Raw genomic sequence first — 19,942 nt, 5'->3', positions numbered from 1 at the left:
TGTGTGTGTGAAATCAAATGTATAGGTCTCTGAGTTACACCAATGGTGATAATAATGGTGAATGGCAGCATCAAAGTTTATTTTACAGCGAGCGCCCTCAAGTGGCAAGTTATAAAGAGCTCATGAACTTTCAAGAAGAACAAGGAACTGTGTTGGTGTGTCTGACCTGACGTCGACTGAGCTTTGGATCGAAAAGTTAAGCTTTTTGAAACACATGAAAACATGAAGTCAAGTAATAGGAGTAGAGGGAAGTCCAGTGGACCGAAAAGGGATGTACCAGTAACAAACACGTGGGAGAAGTAAGTTTACAAGCAATATTGTTGCCTACTTTCCGGACAGAACCTTGCATTTATTTTTTTAGTGTTTGTTATTAAAAATATTAATGTTGTATTATTAGGAGGGGGCCTAGTCCCACTTTTGTTTTTGTGAATCCTGAATTCAGAGTTGGCTGCCACAAAAGTCAGTCCGCGCAAAGTGCAGATAAGGCAACGTTGCCTTATTGTGCAATGTTGAGTAGCAGAATTCGGAAACGTTGACGAATTGCACTACTTTAAAGTTGCACTATTCGGCAACTCTTGCATTCAAACACAAAAAGGGAGTCAAAAAAGGCTTTGTTGGAATAGTTAAAATCATATAATAGTATCGCACAGTTCCTTACCCAACTTTCTATCTGTGCAAATCAAAAAGTTATCTGTGCGTTTTCGCGCAAATGGCTTTTGAAAATCGTCACTCCACACTTGCCGTTCAGGAAAACTGTGACGCCATTTTACTGTGTCAGATTGTATCCTCGTCCAGCGGTGTTAATTTATGCAAGTTTAAAAACCACTCTTATTTTAAAAATAACATTGTTTATAGTCAACAAAAAAATGATATTACAGTTTTAAATTAAACTTAATATTTTTTATTGTTAAAATTAAATAAAATAAAAACTTTATTGATGTTAAGTTTTTAAATGTATTGACGTGCCTGACCATTCATGAATTGCGCGAAACATAAACAGATGGCGGGAAACTTGGAAGAGCCTTGTAATAGTAATAACTATTTTAGTAACTTTGCTCCTTGCCTTGGCTGAGTAGTTTGGATAACAAATTTTGTATGTAGACGAGAATTTCATATTAAAGCAGGGAACCTAAGTAAATATAGTGACAACTTTGGCAAGAGTAGGCCTGTCTATTATGTCCAAGGGACCGTGGTTTGAAACTTGAGATCGGCCCAATGCCGGAATTTTTAATTTACGCCAGACAAGTTCGTTGTGGTGGACCCAAAATATTTTGGAGGTTGAGAGAGGGGGAGATGTGCAGGCGGGTCTCTAACTTAGCCATCCCGGCCCGTCCCATTGACATAATTGATTTAAAACAGTAGATTGCAACCAAATGTAAACAAGTAAAAAGGAAGGTACAGTAATTATTTCGGAAATAAATAATTATTAATAAGTAATTATTTTAATTGTGCAATCTTTGTTAAGTATGGCTACAAATTAAACATCAGTGATATAAAATAATTAATTTTGGTTTATGCAATCTTTATTAATTAGGGCAGAACTAAACTTGGTATATCCACTTTTCATTAAAAACTATTGGGCACGCCAATCAGCAGGAAGTTATGTACTAATTAGATGTCCTATTCAACATTCTGAACACACATGGTGGCAACATTTTATTAACTTGGTAAAAGTGTAACATTGTTGTAATTGCTGACTTCCATTTGATTTGAAAATCACATTTTTTGTTAATTTTTAAAGATTTATAAAATGTTTATTTAAGAAGTGTTTTTCACTCTGATGTTTACTAAAATTGTGCAATCTTGATTAATCATTACCATAAATGAAACTTTTGTGTTTTTGTATGAGACAAATTTTTAATTATTTTTATTTACATTTTTTTAAGTGACCATGCAGTTTGCAATTTGCCATTTTTTATTTTAAATTATTCAATTACTGTCAGTAAATTTTTCTAGAAATAACTTTCCTTTAAACACAAGTCATAGTTTATATTTATTATTTATTGCTCTTTCAATGTTAAAAATAAAACCTAGAAAATGTACACTTTTGAAATTTGAGACTTAGAAAAAAGTAAAACATTTGAGAGTTGATAATAATAATAATAATAATAATATATGTATTTATAGCGCCTGAACTAAACAAGAACCAAGCAAAGAAACAAAAACAACAAAATATTAATGTCGAGGCTGACTGAAAAAGTAGGTTTGCGGTTTTTCTTGAAAATGGCAGTTAGAAGATGATTCCCTGACGAGTTTAGGTAACTTGTTCCATTCCTTCAGCCCATCCAGAGAAAAAGACTTGGAGCCGGCAGATCGAGAAAGCCTGTGCTCACAGAGAAGGAATTAAATCGTCATTATAAATATAAATACAAAAAAGAACTAATCAACGTTCAGAAATAATTTTATTAAAGAAATGTATTACAATTAAAAACTCAATGTAAATACAGAATATAATTATGAAGCTTAAAAAAATGAATAAATAAACCTTTGATCATGACGCTATTCTCATGTGTAGTATTAGCTCCGCCCCCATACCCCACCCCTCCTCCATGCTCCACCCCACCCCATCCCCAACCAGCCCAACTGTCTTAAAGGAACACGTTGCCTTGGATCGGACGAGTTGGTCAAAACAAAGGCGTTTGTAACCGTTTTTTATAAAATGCATATGGTTGGAAAGATGTTTTAAAAGTAGAATACAATGATCCACACAAGTTTGCCTCAAAATTGCGTGGTTTTCCTTCTACTGTGCGAACTAACATGGTCGGCCATTTATGGGAGTCAAAATTTTGACCCCCATAAATGGCCAACGTGTTAGTCGACGAGGTAAAAGGAAAACCACGCAATTTCGAGGCATATTTGTGTGGATCATTGTATTCTACTTTTACAACATCTTTCTACCCATATGCATTTTATAAAAAACGGTTACAAACGCCTTTCAAAGAACAACACGACCGATCCAAGGCAACGTGTTCCTTTAAAACAACAGTAAAGATGTTTTATTTTACCCTCAGACCACATAAGCTGATTAGCATTGACAGTATTTCACCTTGTTTTGAACGTAGCTTACATTTTTCTACTTTTACACGGGAAGTTGCATTGTTGCGCTACTGGTTGCACAATAAGGCAACGTTGCCTTATCTGCACTTTGCGCGGACTGAAGTGGGGCTCATAAATGTCGCTGTGTTTTACGGTGTAAACATGGCAAATACCTGTTTTGTTATTTTTGTTCATGACTAATTCCCTTTGATAATGATATTTACCTAATTAATTAATTAATTAATTAAAAAAAGAAAGATGAACAAATGGAAATGCAAATGGTGAGACTGATGGTGAGATGTTATTTGTATACTATACTATTTTGCTTTTCTTTTAATTCAATATTATTTTTGACGTTAAAAGCTACTTTTGTGTGTTATTTCACTAATTGCTTTTTAAATAATATTAGTTATAATAAATTACAAACTGACAAATAATATAGTCATGATATTGATAGTGCAGCTGTTGTTTTCAAATTAAGTCTGCTCTAGACCCAGTTACGGGGACGCTGTAGGCTCCTTTTTCCAGAAATTTGTCATTATCAATATCATTAGCAGTCATCCTTTTTTTTCAGCCGATAATGCCCAATTTCGAAAAAAAAGGAGTACAGCACCCCAGTATCTGAGTTTTTATTTTATTTTTTATTTTTTTTATTTATTGACATCCAACAGCGGAAAGCCGCCACTTACAGGAATCGTTAAAAACTATGTAAAAATATAAATTTAAATATGAATATAAGTATACACATTACTGTATGTTTGGTTTGATCATTTTCACAATTTTTATTTTAGTAGCATTGATTGTTTTTACACCTCCATAGCTTCTGGATATATGGCGCTTTATAAATGCTGTTATTGTTATTATTATTATTATTATTATTATTATTATTATTATTATTATTATTATTATTATTATTATTATTATTATTATTATTATTATTATTATTATTATTATTATTATTATTATCATCATGTCATCTTTGATTATTTAGTGCACCCAAGGTATCACCAGATAGTCTGTACTGCTGGACACCACAAGCCTCTACTGCCCTCAAGATTCTTATATCTGCTCGTTTCTGTGCAGCTCTACTCAGCAACATATCTGACTGCGATGAGACATTCAACTATTGGGAACCTGTAAGTTAGTGTTATAGCAGCTGATTTCACAAAACTTTACGCAACTGCGTAAGTCCACCTGCGCTATGTTTATGGCGCAGCTTGCGCCATAAACATTACGCAGTTGTGTAAAGTGTTGTGAAATCAGCTGGTGACCTTGATTTTCATCCTTGAGAGGGCGAGGCCATTTTCATTTTGAAAAGGGCACTTCCATTGGAAAAAGTTGAAGCCTAATGAAGATGTTTAATGGAGCACCAAGGCCAATTTGAGAAACTCTCAAAGCTCCGAACATTAGATGGGCCTGTCCCAACTTGAGTACACACAACAAATCAATCAATCAATCAATCAATACAAAAGATAGTCATAAAATGTAAAGGGCACCGTTCAGTATTTTGATGTTGGCAGAGTGATGATGCAATGTATGAAAAGGCAACCCCCCCCCCCAGCTGTATAACATCAATTCTGAGCATGGATCTGAAATATTGCTAAATTTATCAAATAGGAATGTGAATTTAAGTTTGTTTTGGGGTTTTGTTTTTTTAGAATAAAATTTTACTTTTTTTTCTCCATACATGTACATCAATGTGTGTTAAGCACTTGTGCTTTCCTGGGAGAACTTTTCCCTGTAAAAAACAATCCACAGGCATATTACTCAGGTATTGATATTGCTTAAAATAAACATTTTATTAGCCTATTCACAATATATTTCACTGTCTACTTTGAGTGTAAAATTGAATTTCGTATTTAAAAAGTGAGATGCAAGTACATTAATTAAATCTAATGTCAACGATTAATCAATCCAATTTCTTTGTTTGTATTTCTTGCAGACTCATTATATAATTTATGGACAAGGATTTCAGACATGGGAGTATTCCCCAGCCTATGCGATTCGTTCTTATGCGTATGTACTTCTACATGCATTGCCTGGAAGACTGCACGCTCAAATACTTGCAGCTAATAAGGTTTGTACTAATTGTACAGCGGCCGATTTCACAAAACGCTAGGATTAATCCTATCGCAAGTTAGGATGAGTAACCCGTCCTAACTTAGGATGGGTTCAATGCGCCCTACGTCTTCAGATAGGGAACTTAACTCGTCCCAAGTCCTAAGATCCATCCTAAGTTATGATGAGTTTGGTGAAATCGACGGCTGGTGACTTTGTCTTTTCTAAAGTTTGACCATTCAAAACAAGGAAGGGAAATATCTGCTGCTTTTTGTACAAAAGATTTTAAAAAGCAAGATAAATGTCTAATTCAGTTTTGTGAGACACCTCCTTTTCAAATAGGTAGAGTCCTTTATGTCACTGGGAAAAAATTACAAGTCTTTCTTCCCTACAAAGCGGCTCATGTTGAAAAAGGCAGGCCTTGTGCTAAATACATAATACATGTAGCTTTATAAACAGCCTACCGGGATAATAAAACTGAGTTTTGTTTAACCCCCAGGAAGTTTTGGAAACTAGTTTTTAAACTTGTAATGAGTCGTTCTTAGTGGTAGTGATTATGACCAGTCAAATGAGGTTACAGTGTTTTTTGAAAAGTTGTTTACTGTTAATTATTGCATCAACACAATTATACTTTGTTATTGGAAACTGTTTATTTAATTTCAGATTCTTGTCTTTTATTTCACTCGATGTGTGCTGGGTTTGTGCTGTGCCTTATGTGAGCTGTACTTCTACCGGTAAGAAAATTATTAGACTAATAATTTAGTAGAGTTCAGTTCCTTTTACCCGTATAAATACTTTAAAAACTTTAAAAAGCTGTCACCAAACAAAATAACCATAAGTGCTTTGACACTGCCATAGATAAAGCACTTTATAAAACAAAATTTAATTATTATTTACTATTTACCTGTTAAAGTCACTGGAGTGGACACCTTTGGTAATTGTCAAAGACCAGTTGTCTCACTTGGTGTATCCCAACATATAAGCATAAAATAACAAATCTGTGAAAATTTGATCTCAATTGGTCATTGAAGTTGCAAGAAAAACAACCCTTATTTGAAGTCTTTTAATACTTGAGTGAGAAATTACCTCTTTCTCAAAAACTACGTTACTTCAGGGGGAGCTTTTTCTCACAATGTTTTATACTATCAACAGCTCTCCATTGCTCGTTACCAAGTAAGTTTTTATACTAACAATTATTTTGAGTAATTACCAACCGTGTCCAGTGAACTTTCTTTGTTTTTTTTCTTTTAATTCCCAGGGGAGTCTGCAAGAATTTTGGGGCAAGCGTTGGACGTCTGACGTTATGTTTCTCTCTGTTCAGTACAGGCATGTTTATATCCAGTGCAGGTGAGTCAAAGAACAGACTCTTATTCTCATTACTGACTCTCAAATGTGAATCTTGTACAAACCTCTGCTATATAAAGACTGTGCTAAATCATGCTGCGATTCGTATCATGGTTCATGATTCGGGGGTCGGCGTTTAAGTTTGCTTCCACGCCTTTGCTGTTTGATCGTTGTTCTGAAGTTTGATTTCAGTACGCTATATGTTTCGTTTGACTTGTATTCTCGTACCTATACGCCCGAGACTTGCACTGTAATTTTCTTCATCGTGTCCTTCCTGTCCCTCCAGTGGTCCGCACACAGGATGGCAACGTCATTTGCAGCGGAATGGTCATTGGCTGTGACAGGTGAATGGAGATGTCGACAAGACAGGAGACGGCTCATCGTCTGCTTCTCCCCGCGCCAGTGTTATCCATTTACAAATCCTCTGTGGAATAGTCTTCCCTCTTCTGTCCTTATTGCCTCTTACCTATTGCTGAACATACCGTCCAAAATTAATGTACACGGTCACCCCACATGAAAGCCACTCTAGCCCCTGCATTTTAACATCACCTCATACGATTAATGGTTTCCTCATTTTCTTTGACAGCTTTCCTGCCTAGCAGTTTCTCTATGTACATGACAATGGTATCTATGGCTGGATGGTACTTGGACAATTACCCTGTAAGTCATTTCAGTTTTCATTATTTAAATTATGAATATTGGTGTTTTTTTTGCCCTTACACCTATACGTATGTAATAGGCACTGCATACTCGCTAATTTCTCAGAGTCTTGCAAAAAAAAAAAACCCACTGGAATATCACATGGGTGGGATTTCGAGCCCATGACCTTTTTGCTTATGTAATTGGTAAACATTGATTGGAGCTTAACAAACATTAGCCATAATAGACCTTATGCATTGACGTCATCCAGCGACCATCTTAGTGGAAAAACGGTGACGAAACAATCGAAACGCACAGATTTGTACGCGCGGCGCACAGGATTGGCCAATGAACAACCTCCTTGTGACCACTAGGTGAGGGCGCCCTACTGAGGTCTATTGTCTTCAGTTCAACTTCCTCAGTGAATCCAAAAAAGGCTGCCTGTTAACTTACTTCATTGTAAACTCAAATATAATCTGAGAAGTATAAACTCTTTTCTTCTAACAGGTTGCTATAATAGGTACAGCAGTCAGTGCACTGGTTGGATGGCCATTTGCTGGAGCCTTAGGGTGAGTAGTGTTAAGCTTAAGTAGTGTACATATTTTATCTTCAAGCAAACCTGCATCCTCAATTCTGATTGGGGCGGGAAATGTGTTTGCTACACACAATAATCTGATAGCGCCCTCTGTTGTCTCTATTTCCTCAGGCCATGTTTAAACACTCCTTGAACTTCACTCTTGAAGGGGCTCAGCAATTTTGCTCTGGCAAGGGACACTTCTCTGAGGAAAATTTTAATTTGTGTTAGAACTTTACACAAGGCGCCACAGCAAAAGCACAGGGCACCACAGCGTTTGTTGTGTGCACCGTGGGTTTTTTCAAGGCCTGTATGTTTACATCATGTATGTTTAAACATGGCTACGTGATCTCCTGTCGACCAATTAGAATGGATAAACTGTCTCAGATGTTTATAAATGAAGTTTGAATACTTGTGTTTGTTTTTTTGTTGTGCAGAATTCCCATAGCCATTGATATCTTGATTCGACAAAAACGACTTGCAACATTTATGAGGTGGTGCTTGGTGGCATTGGTCTTCATATTGGTAAGTCTAAGATGCTCTGTTTCTAATTTACATTACTTGAGTTTAAATTAGCAGTGGCCCGCTGGCCCGAGATAAGTGAAATGTCACCAAAAACTGATAGCCGGTTGGACAGTGAAAAATAATTATGTTTAAAAACGGTTTTACACATTAACAAAAATAATTGTTAACCCACTTGCTTAGAAATCTTAACAATAGGATACCATGGATTTATTATAAAATTATTTGTCAGTATGATCATGAAGGAAGGGTTCCTCCATGGTGATAAATTTCATTATATTTATTTTTAACTTGTTTGTGGTGTAGTCGAAAGTCACACAAAAACAAAAATAGCACACAGGCTTAAATAGAATGCTAAATTGAAAATGAGCTCAAGTTCCTCAGCAGTTGCTAAATCAATTTTAAAAATTGTTGTTTGTGTTAAATAGATTTATGAATAGCATGAACAACTTTTATGACTTTCTCCACAAAAGCTGTCGATTAGAAATCAAGTTTCAACTTTGTACAGGAAGTTTTTCTTCAGGAGAGCTTTATAAACCATGTAGCAAGATTGAAACCCAAATGTCACAGCTTGGATGATTTCTCTTGCTTTGTGTCATTTTTTCCCCCATGGTGTAAAGTGTTGCGTCACTTGACTGCAGTATTTTTCTTGATTGAGTTTTTCTTTTGTTCTTTAAAGGTTCCCTTGGTTTGGATTGATTCAACAATGTTTGGTAAACTCGTTATTGCACCTCTCAACATCGTCATGTACAACGTGTTTAGCGACCATGGTGCAAATTTATACGGTAAGCATGTACATTCCTATGAGGTGTTTGCTACGATGGGATTGAAACCTGCAGATTTGCTTGCCAGTGCTCAACCAGCTGAGCTATCTATCTAAGCCCTACATGTATGTTGACAGCCATTCTTTTTTGAGCAGCTTTATGAACTAGGGCTGTTGTGTCCAAATAAAAAAAATTATGGAAGCTACTTTCAAATTTCAATTGAATTTCAATGACTTCTTATTGCTCCAAATTATTGCTATAACTTACTATAATAATTGATTTGTTTTGTGTGACAGGTGTGGAGCCGTTTCATTTCTACTTCATCAATGGATTCCTAAATTTCAACGTAGCTTTTTTCATGGCTCTGGCGGCTCTTCCTTTTTCAGTAAGTTTCTGATGTTTTTCTGTGTTCTTTGAACTTATGGTACATGTTGGGCAATAATTTTAAAAGTGACTTGAATGTAGGCTCCTCTGAAAGATTACTTTTCATTAACTAAAAAGCTGATTAATATAATTGATCAAGGCACAATGACACCTCTATTTGATAATTTTATTTTATTTTATTTTATTTTATACAACATCCAACAGCGCAAGCGCCAATTACAGGATTGATAAAAATAATGTTTCTTTCATATTCAACCAACACTTACTAGTTATCTTTGACAAGGACCGACATTTGTTGGACAAGTACCAAGGTTTTTAATTTGGTATTTTTGTTTGTCTGATTTAGTTTGCAGTGAACTGGTACGTGAAGGGTCGGCCGTTTGCTAGTTCTGAGCCTCTACCCCACTGGTTGACATTGATGCCCATGTACCTATGGATTGTTGTCTTCTTCGGTCAAGCTCACAAGGTAATGTATATTGCATGGAATGTTTTTGAATCGTTAATGTTTAACATGTACAATGGTGAGAATATGTTTATATGAATTGATAGATGGAATGTTTTGTTCAGCGAGCCGAAGCCGAGGTGAATGGAATGTTGCATCTTTCAACAATTGAAATATTCTCTACAATGGATGACATTTTTTATTTTTCATTTTTTTTTTTTTTTGATAGAAATAACACACAGGTAAATCTTTGTAATTTGGGGGAAAAACCAAGATGTTATTCTTGCATCAACTACCAGGCCATTTTGTAAAGCTGTGAAAGCCACTTTGTAGTCAGTCGTGCGATAATAATCGTCGAACCAGTGAAAAAGCTAACATGCTTGTGCAATGACAAACTGGCTGGTCCTGCTAGCCAGTCACTGAAAAAAATAAAAGCAAAACCTATCACTCTTTGAATCTCTGGCTAACAATATGATGCAGTTTCATAGTTGAACCATGGTAAGTTATTGAATGTTCTAATTGCAAACTCTGTTAATTTCTTTGATGCATGATATTCTGTTTCTCTGCATTTGTATTTAGGAGGAGAGATTTCTGTTTCCCATCTACCCATTCTTCATCTTAGGAGCGGCCATTACAATGTCTTCCATACAGGTGAGGAAATCATCAACCATTTCTAGACGTTTGGTTTCCTAAAATTTACTCTTCACAAATGGGTTCTAACCCCAAGGTGGGTAATATTTAAGAGGAAGTTAAAGTTTAATGTAAATATGTGGACGTTTGTGTTTTGTGTTAAAAAAAAAGTACCTAAACTCACTTTTAAACATTCTATATTGTTATCAATAGAAACTGTACCATCATCTCTTCACTCCATACAAACCCCAACATTACACATGGTCGTCAAACTGGCTGGCAGCTACTGTTGCTGTGTTATTTACTGTACTTTCTCTATCAAGATCAGCCGCACTCTTCTTTGGTAAGACATCATTTTACGTTAAATATTCTCACCCAAGAAAAAAAACCTGTTATTTCTTTTTCACTTTGCTTACACACAATATAGATGTTTGTGTAAAACCAAATAATATTCTTTATCCGAATGCAAATTCAACATCTATTAAATTGTTGCAATACCCATTGCTAAAACATAGGATTCAAACTGTCTCTAGCTATCGGGCAATCTCTGTGGTCTAGTTGGTAAGACATCTGCTCTAGAATGGCAAAGGTTGATGGTTCCAATCCCACCTGAGTAAAAAAAATGCCTGTAATTTTTTTCGCAGAACTCAGGGAAGTACCGAGTATACAGTGCTTACACACATCAGTGTATGGGTAAAACCAAATATTATTATTTGTTCAGGTGAGGTTTATAGTAACACCATGTGTAAAAAACTCTTTTGATTAGTGTTGGTTCTGTTGGTTCTGAATGGTTCTGAAAAGAACCGATAGTTGACAACTCTAGATTTACACATGGTGCTACCGCAAACTTCATCTGATTATACTCCCACCAGACTCATTTTACTCGATCAAATCACACTGGTGCTGGCACTTTGGTAGGTTAGGATAATCTTTGCTAGAAATAAACGCCTATTTTGACATTTAAGTCATGTTTCCAGACTTGTAACTGGTAGTTTGTTTACTTTGACAGGTTACCACACCCCTCTGGATGTCTACCCTCTTCTAGGTAGTATAGCTGATGATAAAGCAATACATACATTACCCCCCGAGCGACCCGTCAACGTCTGCGTCGGTAAGGAGTGGTATCGATTCCCAAGTAGCTTCTTCCTTCCAGACAAGTAAGAAAGCATTTGTCTTTTCTTCCTGTGTTGTATCTTTTATTAAGCTACACTATCAGTGCGTGACATATGACTAATGCCACGCGTTTAGTGCCACACTTCGTGTATCACAACTTATATATAAAATAACATACCTGTGAAAATTTAGGCTCAATCAGTCATTGGAGTCCTGAGAAAATAACGGGAAAAAACATTCTTGTTTCCGCACTTTTTGCCGTGTCATGATATGTGTTTAAAATAAAGCCGTAATTCTCGCTATCGAGAATTGATGTTTTCTCAAAAAGTGAAACATTTCATGGACTTATATTTCAAGAGAAGTCTTTCACCGTTACCTTCTGTAAACCCTGTAAATAATTTGTAAATCTGTGATTTTTTTTGATTTTTTTTTTCTGTACCGAAAGTGTATAATGGCTTGATATTATTCCTCCTACTTTGGTCTGATTTTTGTCCCTCTTGGATATATTGTGCACATGAAGTCATTTTAGTAGGGCTCCCTCACCTAGAGGTCAAAAGGAGGTTGTTCATTGGCCAATATTGTGCGTCGCACGTACAAATCTGTGTGTTTTGATTGTTTCGTCACCGTTTTTCCTCTAAGATGGCAGATGGATGACGTCAATGCATAAGGTCTATCAGCAAAACTGTGATTATGTACCCTGAAAAGTCTATTAAAGCTTGCACTATTTGTACTGTGAGGCAATCCCTTGTACTCAATAAAATAGAAGGGTATTATAGTTGTTAGAACAAGTCTTAAAGTCACCTGGAAGTGGTATTTTTTCAAAATAAAGCTTTTGTCACTATGTGTTTTGATGAGTTGAATGTGAATAAACAGTTAACTAAGGTTTTAAAAAATCAGTTCTTATGTTATTTACAAATTTAAGAGTAGACCCCGACCCGAGAGGGCGCTGTTCGTGACGTCAATCGAGGCAGACTTTGCCTGTAATGCGTAGAGTAAACACAATTGCAAAGGACAGGTACGGACCAAGTCGTGAGTTTGTACGTTTCAAAAAAAAAATTTTGTTTTTTTCCGGCAATGCCGACCAGGTGTATTGCTGCTGAATGCAGAAAAACACTTTTTGAAATGTACCAACTCACGACTTGGACATACATGTACTTTGCACGTGTGTTTACTATACGCATTGCAGGCAAAGTCTGCCTTGAATGACGTCACAAAAGGGGTAGGCGGAGTCAGCCCCCAAACAACTTTATATATTTTTTAAACATATAAATCGTGACAAACAATTACTAAAAAAATTGTTTTATTGTTCGTATACATATACTCTTATGTTTGAAAGAAAAAAAATTATATTTCCAGGTGACTTTAACTCTTTTTGAAATGAAGCCGTAACATCACGTTTAGAGGACGTGGCCTGAATGGAGACTTTCAGAAGAAAACCATGCCATGATTTTGAACCATAATCCACCAATTCAATTTCAGTTGGAGGTTACAGTTCATTGAGTCTGAGTTCAGAGGTCAACTACCTAAGCAATATGGGCCAGGAGAAGATGCAACTAGAATCATTCCAACAGATATGAATGAATTTAACCTTGAAGAAACATCTAGATATGTGAGTACTTCAATTGATAGCCGGATCCACATCTCTTAAGGGAAGCATTTTTCTAACTTAAGGGCACTGTGATTGTCAAAACCAGTTTTCTCACTTAGTGTATCCCAACATATGAATAAAATAACAAATCTGTGAAAATTTGGGCTCAATTGGTCATCGAAATTGCAGGTGAACAGTGAAAGACAAAACACCCTTGTTACGTTTTCAGATGCATAACAAAAGACCTCAACTGAAGTCTTTTGTTATTTGAGTGAGAAACAATCTCTTTTTAAAAAACTACTTTACTTCAGAGGGAGCAGTTTCTCACAATGTTTTATACTAGCAACCTCTCCCCATTGCTAGTTACCAAGTAAGTTTTTATGCTAATAATTGTGTTGAGTAATTACCAAAAGTGCCGTGTGCCTTTAACTTATTGTTCAGATGTTTTATTACCTTGTTGTTTTTTTGCATCATTTTTATACTGGATTCATCATTACAAATACCTTTCTTTAGTGTATCTTATCGACAATTTTTCAGGGTTTTTATTTTCTATGTGTTTTTTTACTGTTGTGATTGATTGTTTATTATATGTATACTTTATCCTTACTGCTTTATATTGATCACGTTTGTTGATCTTATTATTGACTTGATTTACTTGTTGTGGTTAAACTTACAGTTTTTCTTACTGTTATTGTAAAGCACCTGGGAGCATTTTTGCAGTGGATTCGGCGCTATATTAATGTGTTTTACTGCTATTTTTTTAATTATCGTTATTATTAATAATGTAATGGAACCCCCTGCAGCAGAAACAGAGCAACTTTCTGTCCCACTTAGGAAATATGCAGGGAACCAGGCACAAACAGTTAATATGGCATATTTTGCCTGTAGTCCATTCTCTGCTAAGTAAAATTGCTTGGTGCTTAGATTATCTTAAGCAGCTCTGTAAAACTCAAACCTGGTTCGAAATGTCTATTTATCTTAATAAAAAAAATTAATTTGCATTCAAGCCAATGATCAAGTAATCGATTAATTCCCTGATGTGAAATGTTTGTATTATTTTTCCTTCGTTTCAGCTTGACATCTCAAAATGCCATTACCTGATTGATCTAGACCTACCCCAAGAAACAGCGAGAGAACCTCGCTACTCCCGCAGAGAAGAAGAATGGGAGATCGTTGGTAGCATGCCATATCTAGATTCACAAAGGTACGAAGCAATATCCTCGGCTAAAATAACAACACAACACATAAATAGGTTTACAAGTACAATAGAAGCAGTCAAGTGAAAATACTTTAGGGGAGAGAGAGGGGCAATTCCTGTGCTTTCATAAATCTTCCACTGAATAAGTGCAAAAAATCAACCATAACAGAGTCTTTCTCAAAGGGTAGATGACAACACAACACACATAAACATTGTGTACAATTGTCACAGAAGCAGTCTAGTGGAAATACATGGATATGGGGAGGTTTAAAGCACACAGAAAAAGCTATGGTGAAAGACTTTGCTTTTTCTGTGCTTTTATAAATCTTTAAATGAATAATTACAAAAAAAAGTAAATGGCCTGAAACAACCATAACAGAGTCTTTCTGAAAGTCTAAAATGACAACACAACACACATAAACATTGTATGCAATTGTCACAGAAGCAGTCTAGTGTAAATACATGAATAGAGAGACAGAGAGAGAGTTGTTTGACTGCTTCTTTCATGCTTTAATGCGTGTTTTGTGCATTGTGTTGTGTTGCCATTTAGCCTTCGGCTCGAAAAGCCGGGCCATTAAGTATTTTTCTGCAGTTATTCCATAGTTCCTTTCCGGTGGGAAGCAGTTTGAGACAGCTAATCCTATTTAGTCCTGTGAATAATTCTTCAAATAATAAATCACAATATGTCAACTGAGCAGATAAAATTAGGTCTCAGTTGACGGAGCACTGCCACGTAAATCCTGAGGCTGTTGATGCACATTCCATTCTTGTAAATACTTTCTTTGTTCACCCAGTAGTTTCTATCAACAGGCTTGATATTCTTCTTACTTAAGTCTGATTTCTGATTTTTTTTTTTTTTTTCCCTGGGAAAAATCTGAAAATTTGTGATTGAATAGTCTGAAAAGTCTATAAGAGCATATGCAATGTGTACATGTAGGTGAGCGCTTGAACTCAGTTAAATGTCCCTGCTTTTTTCCAAGGACCAAATAATGATGATAATTACCAATTCTTATACAGCGCATTTTACAATAACTGCATCAATGCGCTTTACGTTAGTGCCCTGGTCATATGGCCAATAACATCCCTTTTTTAACGTTTCTCAGCTCCCTTGGGAGTTTACAACCTGGGCAACAGTTTATATCGCTCCAAAGGCTTTTTTCATTCACAATATCAACCTCTACCCTCGCAGGTACCCATTTATACCTTTGGGCGAAGAGAAGCAATTATAGTAAAGTATCTTGCTCAAGGACATAAGTGTCACAACCAAGATTCGAACACACACTCCGGTGAATTAGCACCAGAGCTTGAATTGGATGCTCTTAACCACTCGGCCATGACACTTTAATACTATGCCTGTATCAATTAATTTCTGTCCTATGTAAAACATATTTTGGAATCATTATTCCCCAGGTCTCATTGGCTACAGTTTTGTTTTTGCCCTTAGATAAAACAGAAAATGTGTGATAAAAAATAGCCTGAACAGTCTATAAGGGCCTATTCAGTGTGTACATGTAGGCCACCCATGTACTCGGTTAAATGTTCCTGGGTCGGTTTCACAAAGAGTTAGGACTAGTCCTAACTTAGGACTAGTCCTAGGAGATATACAAATTGCATGGATAGTCCTAAGTTAGGACGAGTAACTGGTCCTAACTCGAGATAAGACTAGTCCTAACTCTTTGTGAAATCCACCCCTGTTTTTTTCCAAAGGACCAAATACCATGCTTGTATCAATTAATTTCTATCCTATGTTAGGCTTAGTAAGGCTATGTAAGACTGTAAGGCTGTAATGCTGTTACTGGTGTACTTTTCTTAAACTGTTTACTACATGTATGTAATTTTCTTATGCAATTTTTAATGTTGTGCGTCCCCGAACAGGCTGGTCCTGGGAAGAGGGCAATACAAAATCAATAAGTTATTAAATAACTATTATGTTAACTTCTGTGGACCATTATTTCTCAGGTCTCATCGGTTCTTCAGAGCATTCTTCATTCCGTTTGTATCTGGGAGGTACGTCAAGCATGGTGATTATAATATTCTGAAGACGAAACGAAGGAAGATCAGCAAGAAGAAAACTGCTCCAAAAGATGGTCCAGTAGAGACGAAATGAGCATTCATTAAAGGCACTGGACAGCATTGCTCAAAATAATTGTTAGGCTTGGTAAATGAGCAATGGAGTCGAGCTGTTGATTGTATAAAACATTGTGGGTAATGGCTCCCTCTGAAGTAACATAATTTTTGAGCAAGGGGTAATTTCCCACTCAAATATTAAAAGACTTTAGGCATCTAAAAGCACACATACTTGTGCAATAAGGGGGGTTTTTTCTGTCATTATTCTCTCGTGGAACTTCAATAACAAACTGAGTCCAAAGTTTTTACAGATTTGTTATTTTATGCATAAAAATGGTTGCATACACTAAGTGAGAATACTGATCTTTGACAATTACCAAAGGTGTCCAGTGCCTTTAAGGCTACCAATTATAGTGTCCAGCCGTCGATTTCACCAAACTCTTCCTCACTTAGGAATCATCTTAGGACTTAGGATGGGTTCAGTTCCGTATCCAAATACATAGGATGCATTGAACCCATCCTAAAATAGGACGGGTTACTCGTCATAACTGGAGTTGGGATTAAAAAGATGATAATGGTAGTAGGCATCCTGTGAAATTATTTTGTCTGGAAACACCCCTGTTGATTTTAAAGGCAGTGGACACTATTGGTAATTACTCAAAATAGTTATTAGCGTAAAACCTTACTTGGTGACAAGTAATGGGGAGAGGTTGATGGTATAAAACATTGTGAGAAAGGGCTCCCTCTGAAGTGCCATAGTTTCGAGAAAGAAGTAATTTTCCACAAAGTTGATTTCGAGACCTCAGATTTAGAACTTGAGGTCTCGAAATCAACCATCTAAACGCACACAACTTTGTGTGACAAGGGTGCTTTTTTCTTTCATCATTATCTTGCAACTTCGATGACCGATTGAGCTCAAATTTTCACAGGTTTGTTATTTTATGCATATGTTAAGCTACACCAACTGTGAAGACTGGTCTTTGACAATGACCAATAGTGTCCACTGCCTTTAAATCAATAAAAAAAATGTCCAAAAAATTGGAATCTCAAAAGAGATTCCAATTTGTGTGGTGTCCCTTTGTGAATGCTGCGCCTGGAGATGCGATTGGTACCAGCTGCCACCAAGATTAACGTGGACGGATTCAGTGTTCTTGATGAAAATACTGTGATATTTGTTTTGCTCTTTTTTTCAACAAGAAGACACTGTTTTCAGCTGAAACCTTTACATGTGACTTATATTGTATTGTATCTTTAGTGGCAATTTGCCCTATAAACCAGCATTACTTTGACAAAAATCAACCTATATGACCCTTACTTTAAATGCTGTACTGAAGTTTTGAGGTGTGTAGGAGGATTTCTATAACTATATCGAGAAACATTTTTTATATTTCTTAAATTTTTGTTATTTAGCATTACTTTGACAAAAATCAACCCATATGTCCCTACCTTTAAATGCTGTACTGAACTTTTGAGGTGTGTAGGAGGATTTCTATAACTATCGGGAAAAAAAATTATATTTCTTAAATTTTAGTTGTTCTAAAACAAAATTTAGAACACAAATTTGAAAGGAAAACAAGCAAGGGTTCTGTGATTCCTGGTTTTTGCCTGATTATTGTTTTTAAGTGATCACTTTGTAAGCCGATAAGGAATAAATAATTTAAAGTTTATTTTATATCTAATCAGGAGACAACCAAATTTGTTATTTTTAAAAGTATCAAAGTAACAGTTTATAAATTATTCTTTGTGATTTGAAACTTATTGGAATGTATCATAGAGTTGGTCCTATTTTATATAAAGATTTGACAAGTTGTGATGAAAAGTAAATTGTACATTATCGTCCTGGACAAGAATGAAACATCCATTCTAATCTTCTTGAGAAATATCTTCCAGTAGATCTTTTACTGTAAAATTAAACTTCTCATATAAAATTCAGGCATAACAAGATAACTTTTCTTTGTGTTTTTTTTGTTTGTGGTTGATGAAAATGGTATAAGCCTTATATTGACCACTGGAAATGAACTTGAATAAGCCTTAAAAAAAATTGAAACTAAGAAATATTATTTTGAATAAGTAGCAAACACATTGTCTTAAAATACATTTGGAGATAATTATTGATTAAATAAACATTATTACTTTTGAAACATCATACAATTCGGTCTCAGTGGGATTGTTTTTCTCTATTGATAAATAAAAAGAAAGCAAATCTGGTATTGCGATACTGACGGTCATATTTGCCCAATGTGAGTTGATTAAAGTTTCTAATACAAGAGAATGAATCGTCTGCCATAAATGCAAACTGAAACTAACAATTTTAATTCGCTGGGAGTGTCCACTGAAAAAAAAATAATGGACCCCTTGTGCCCCGAAAGTTTTACCTTAAAGGAACACGTTGCCTTGTATCGGACGAGTTGGTCTATAAAAAAGCGTTTGAAACCGTTTGTTATGAAATGTATATGGTTGGAAAGATGTTTTAAAAGAAGAATATAATGATCCACACAAGTATCATTCAAAATTGCACGGTTTTCGTTTTACGTCGCGAATTAACACGGTCGGCCATTTATGGGAGTCAACTTTTTGACTCCCATAAATGGCCGACCGTGTTAGTCGACGAGGTAAAACGAAAACCACGCAATTTCGAGGCATATTTGTGTAGCTCATTGTATTCTACTTTTACAACATCTTTCTAACCATATCAATTTTATAACAAAAGCTTTTCAAAGACCAACTCGACCGATCCAAAGCAACGTGTTCCTTTAAAACTTTGCAGCTGGTAACGATTGAATATCATTACCGACAAAAACCGGAAGCAGACACCCGAAAATCGAGAGCACCCCCGGAATGCAGGCCCCGCCCGAACTTTTCCCGCTAGGATTGTCACAAACATTTTTGCCCAATAGCGCTTAAACCACACCCACCCTGTTGTCCTTTGCTTTTGATCTAATATTTGATGACTTTTTTTCCCAGAAACACTCAATAAGAAAGTGTCGGGGATATGTTTTGTATTCTGAAAGGTTGTTTCAATTTTTCCGTAACCCTTTTCAACCTACTGCTATAGTGTTATTCCACTCACGTTTTCACGTGTTCCGGTTATGTTTTCTGCTCTGAACAAGTAGTTCCAGCCAGTCCTCTTGGCTTTAGAAGACATAGCGTGTTAAAAGTGTTATAAGGAAACATTTCTCAATGTATAAAATGATTGTGGAAAGGTTTTTACATTATTGTGAATCCTTTTCAACCCAGTGTTACTCCATTCACGCTCTCAGGTTATGTTTTATGCCCTGATCAGGTAATGCCCATCCTCGTGGTTTCGGAAGACGTAGCGTAAAGTGTATCTACATTTAATATTAAGAGAAAGTTGTGAGACAGAATATCTCTTAGCTGGAATATTGATTCCAAAACAGACTGTCATGTTGCGTGTATACTTATGTGTGTCGAAATAACATAACCCGACTGCAAGATCAAAGATCAAAAGTTATTTGTCTCCGAATATCGCTTAGGCCCATGGCACTGTATGTGAGGCATGCAATAACTGGCTTTCCATTCAAGCACGTAACACTTATTTACCGCCAAAAAGTAGCGAGGCACT

The 19,942-nt window shown here is 35.9% G+C and overlaps 1 protein-coding gene across 1 annotated transcript; it reads left to right on the top strand.

Annotated features, from left to right (window-relative positions):
• Positions 1 to 134: 134 nt before the first annotated feature.
• On the top strand, positions 135 to 18,509 carry LOC139934060 (alpha-1,2-mannosyltransferase ALG9-like). Its single transcript, XM_071928353.1, has 17 exons — positions 135 to 299; positions 4,028 to 4,172; positions 4,979 to 5,113; positions 5,758 to 5,828; positions 6,353 to 6,441; positions 7,025 to 7,098; positions 7,585 to 7,646; positions 8,089 to 8,176; positions 8,853 to 8,958; positions 9,234 to 9,322; positions 9,668 to 9,787; positions 10,343 to 10,414; positions 10,607 to 10,736; positions 11,403 to 11,550; positions 12,986 to 13,115; positions 14,168 to 14,298; positions 16,252 to 18,509. The coding sequence occupies exons 1-17, from the start codon at positions 223 to 225 to the stop codon at positions 16,397 to 16,399; spliced, it is 1,815 nt and encodes a 604-aa protein (XP_071784454.1). The 5' UTR covers positions 135 to 222; the 3' UTR covers positions 16,400 to 18,509.
• Positions 18,510 to 19,942: the final 1,433 nt, after the last annotated feature.

This window comes from Asterias amurensis, chromosome 2 (genome assembly GCF_032118995.1).
Source record: "Asterias amurensis chromosome 2, ASM3211899v1".
NCBI lineage: Eukaryota > Metazoa > Echinodermata > Asteroidea > Forcipulatida > Asteriidae > Asterias > Asterias amurensis.
This window is presented reverse-complemented; position numbering and strand designations above follow the sequence as displayed.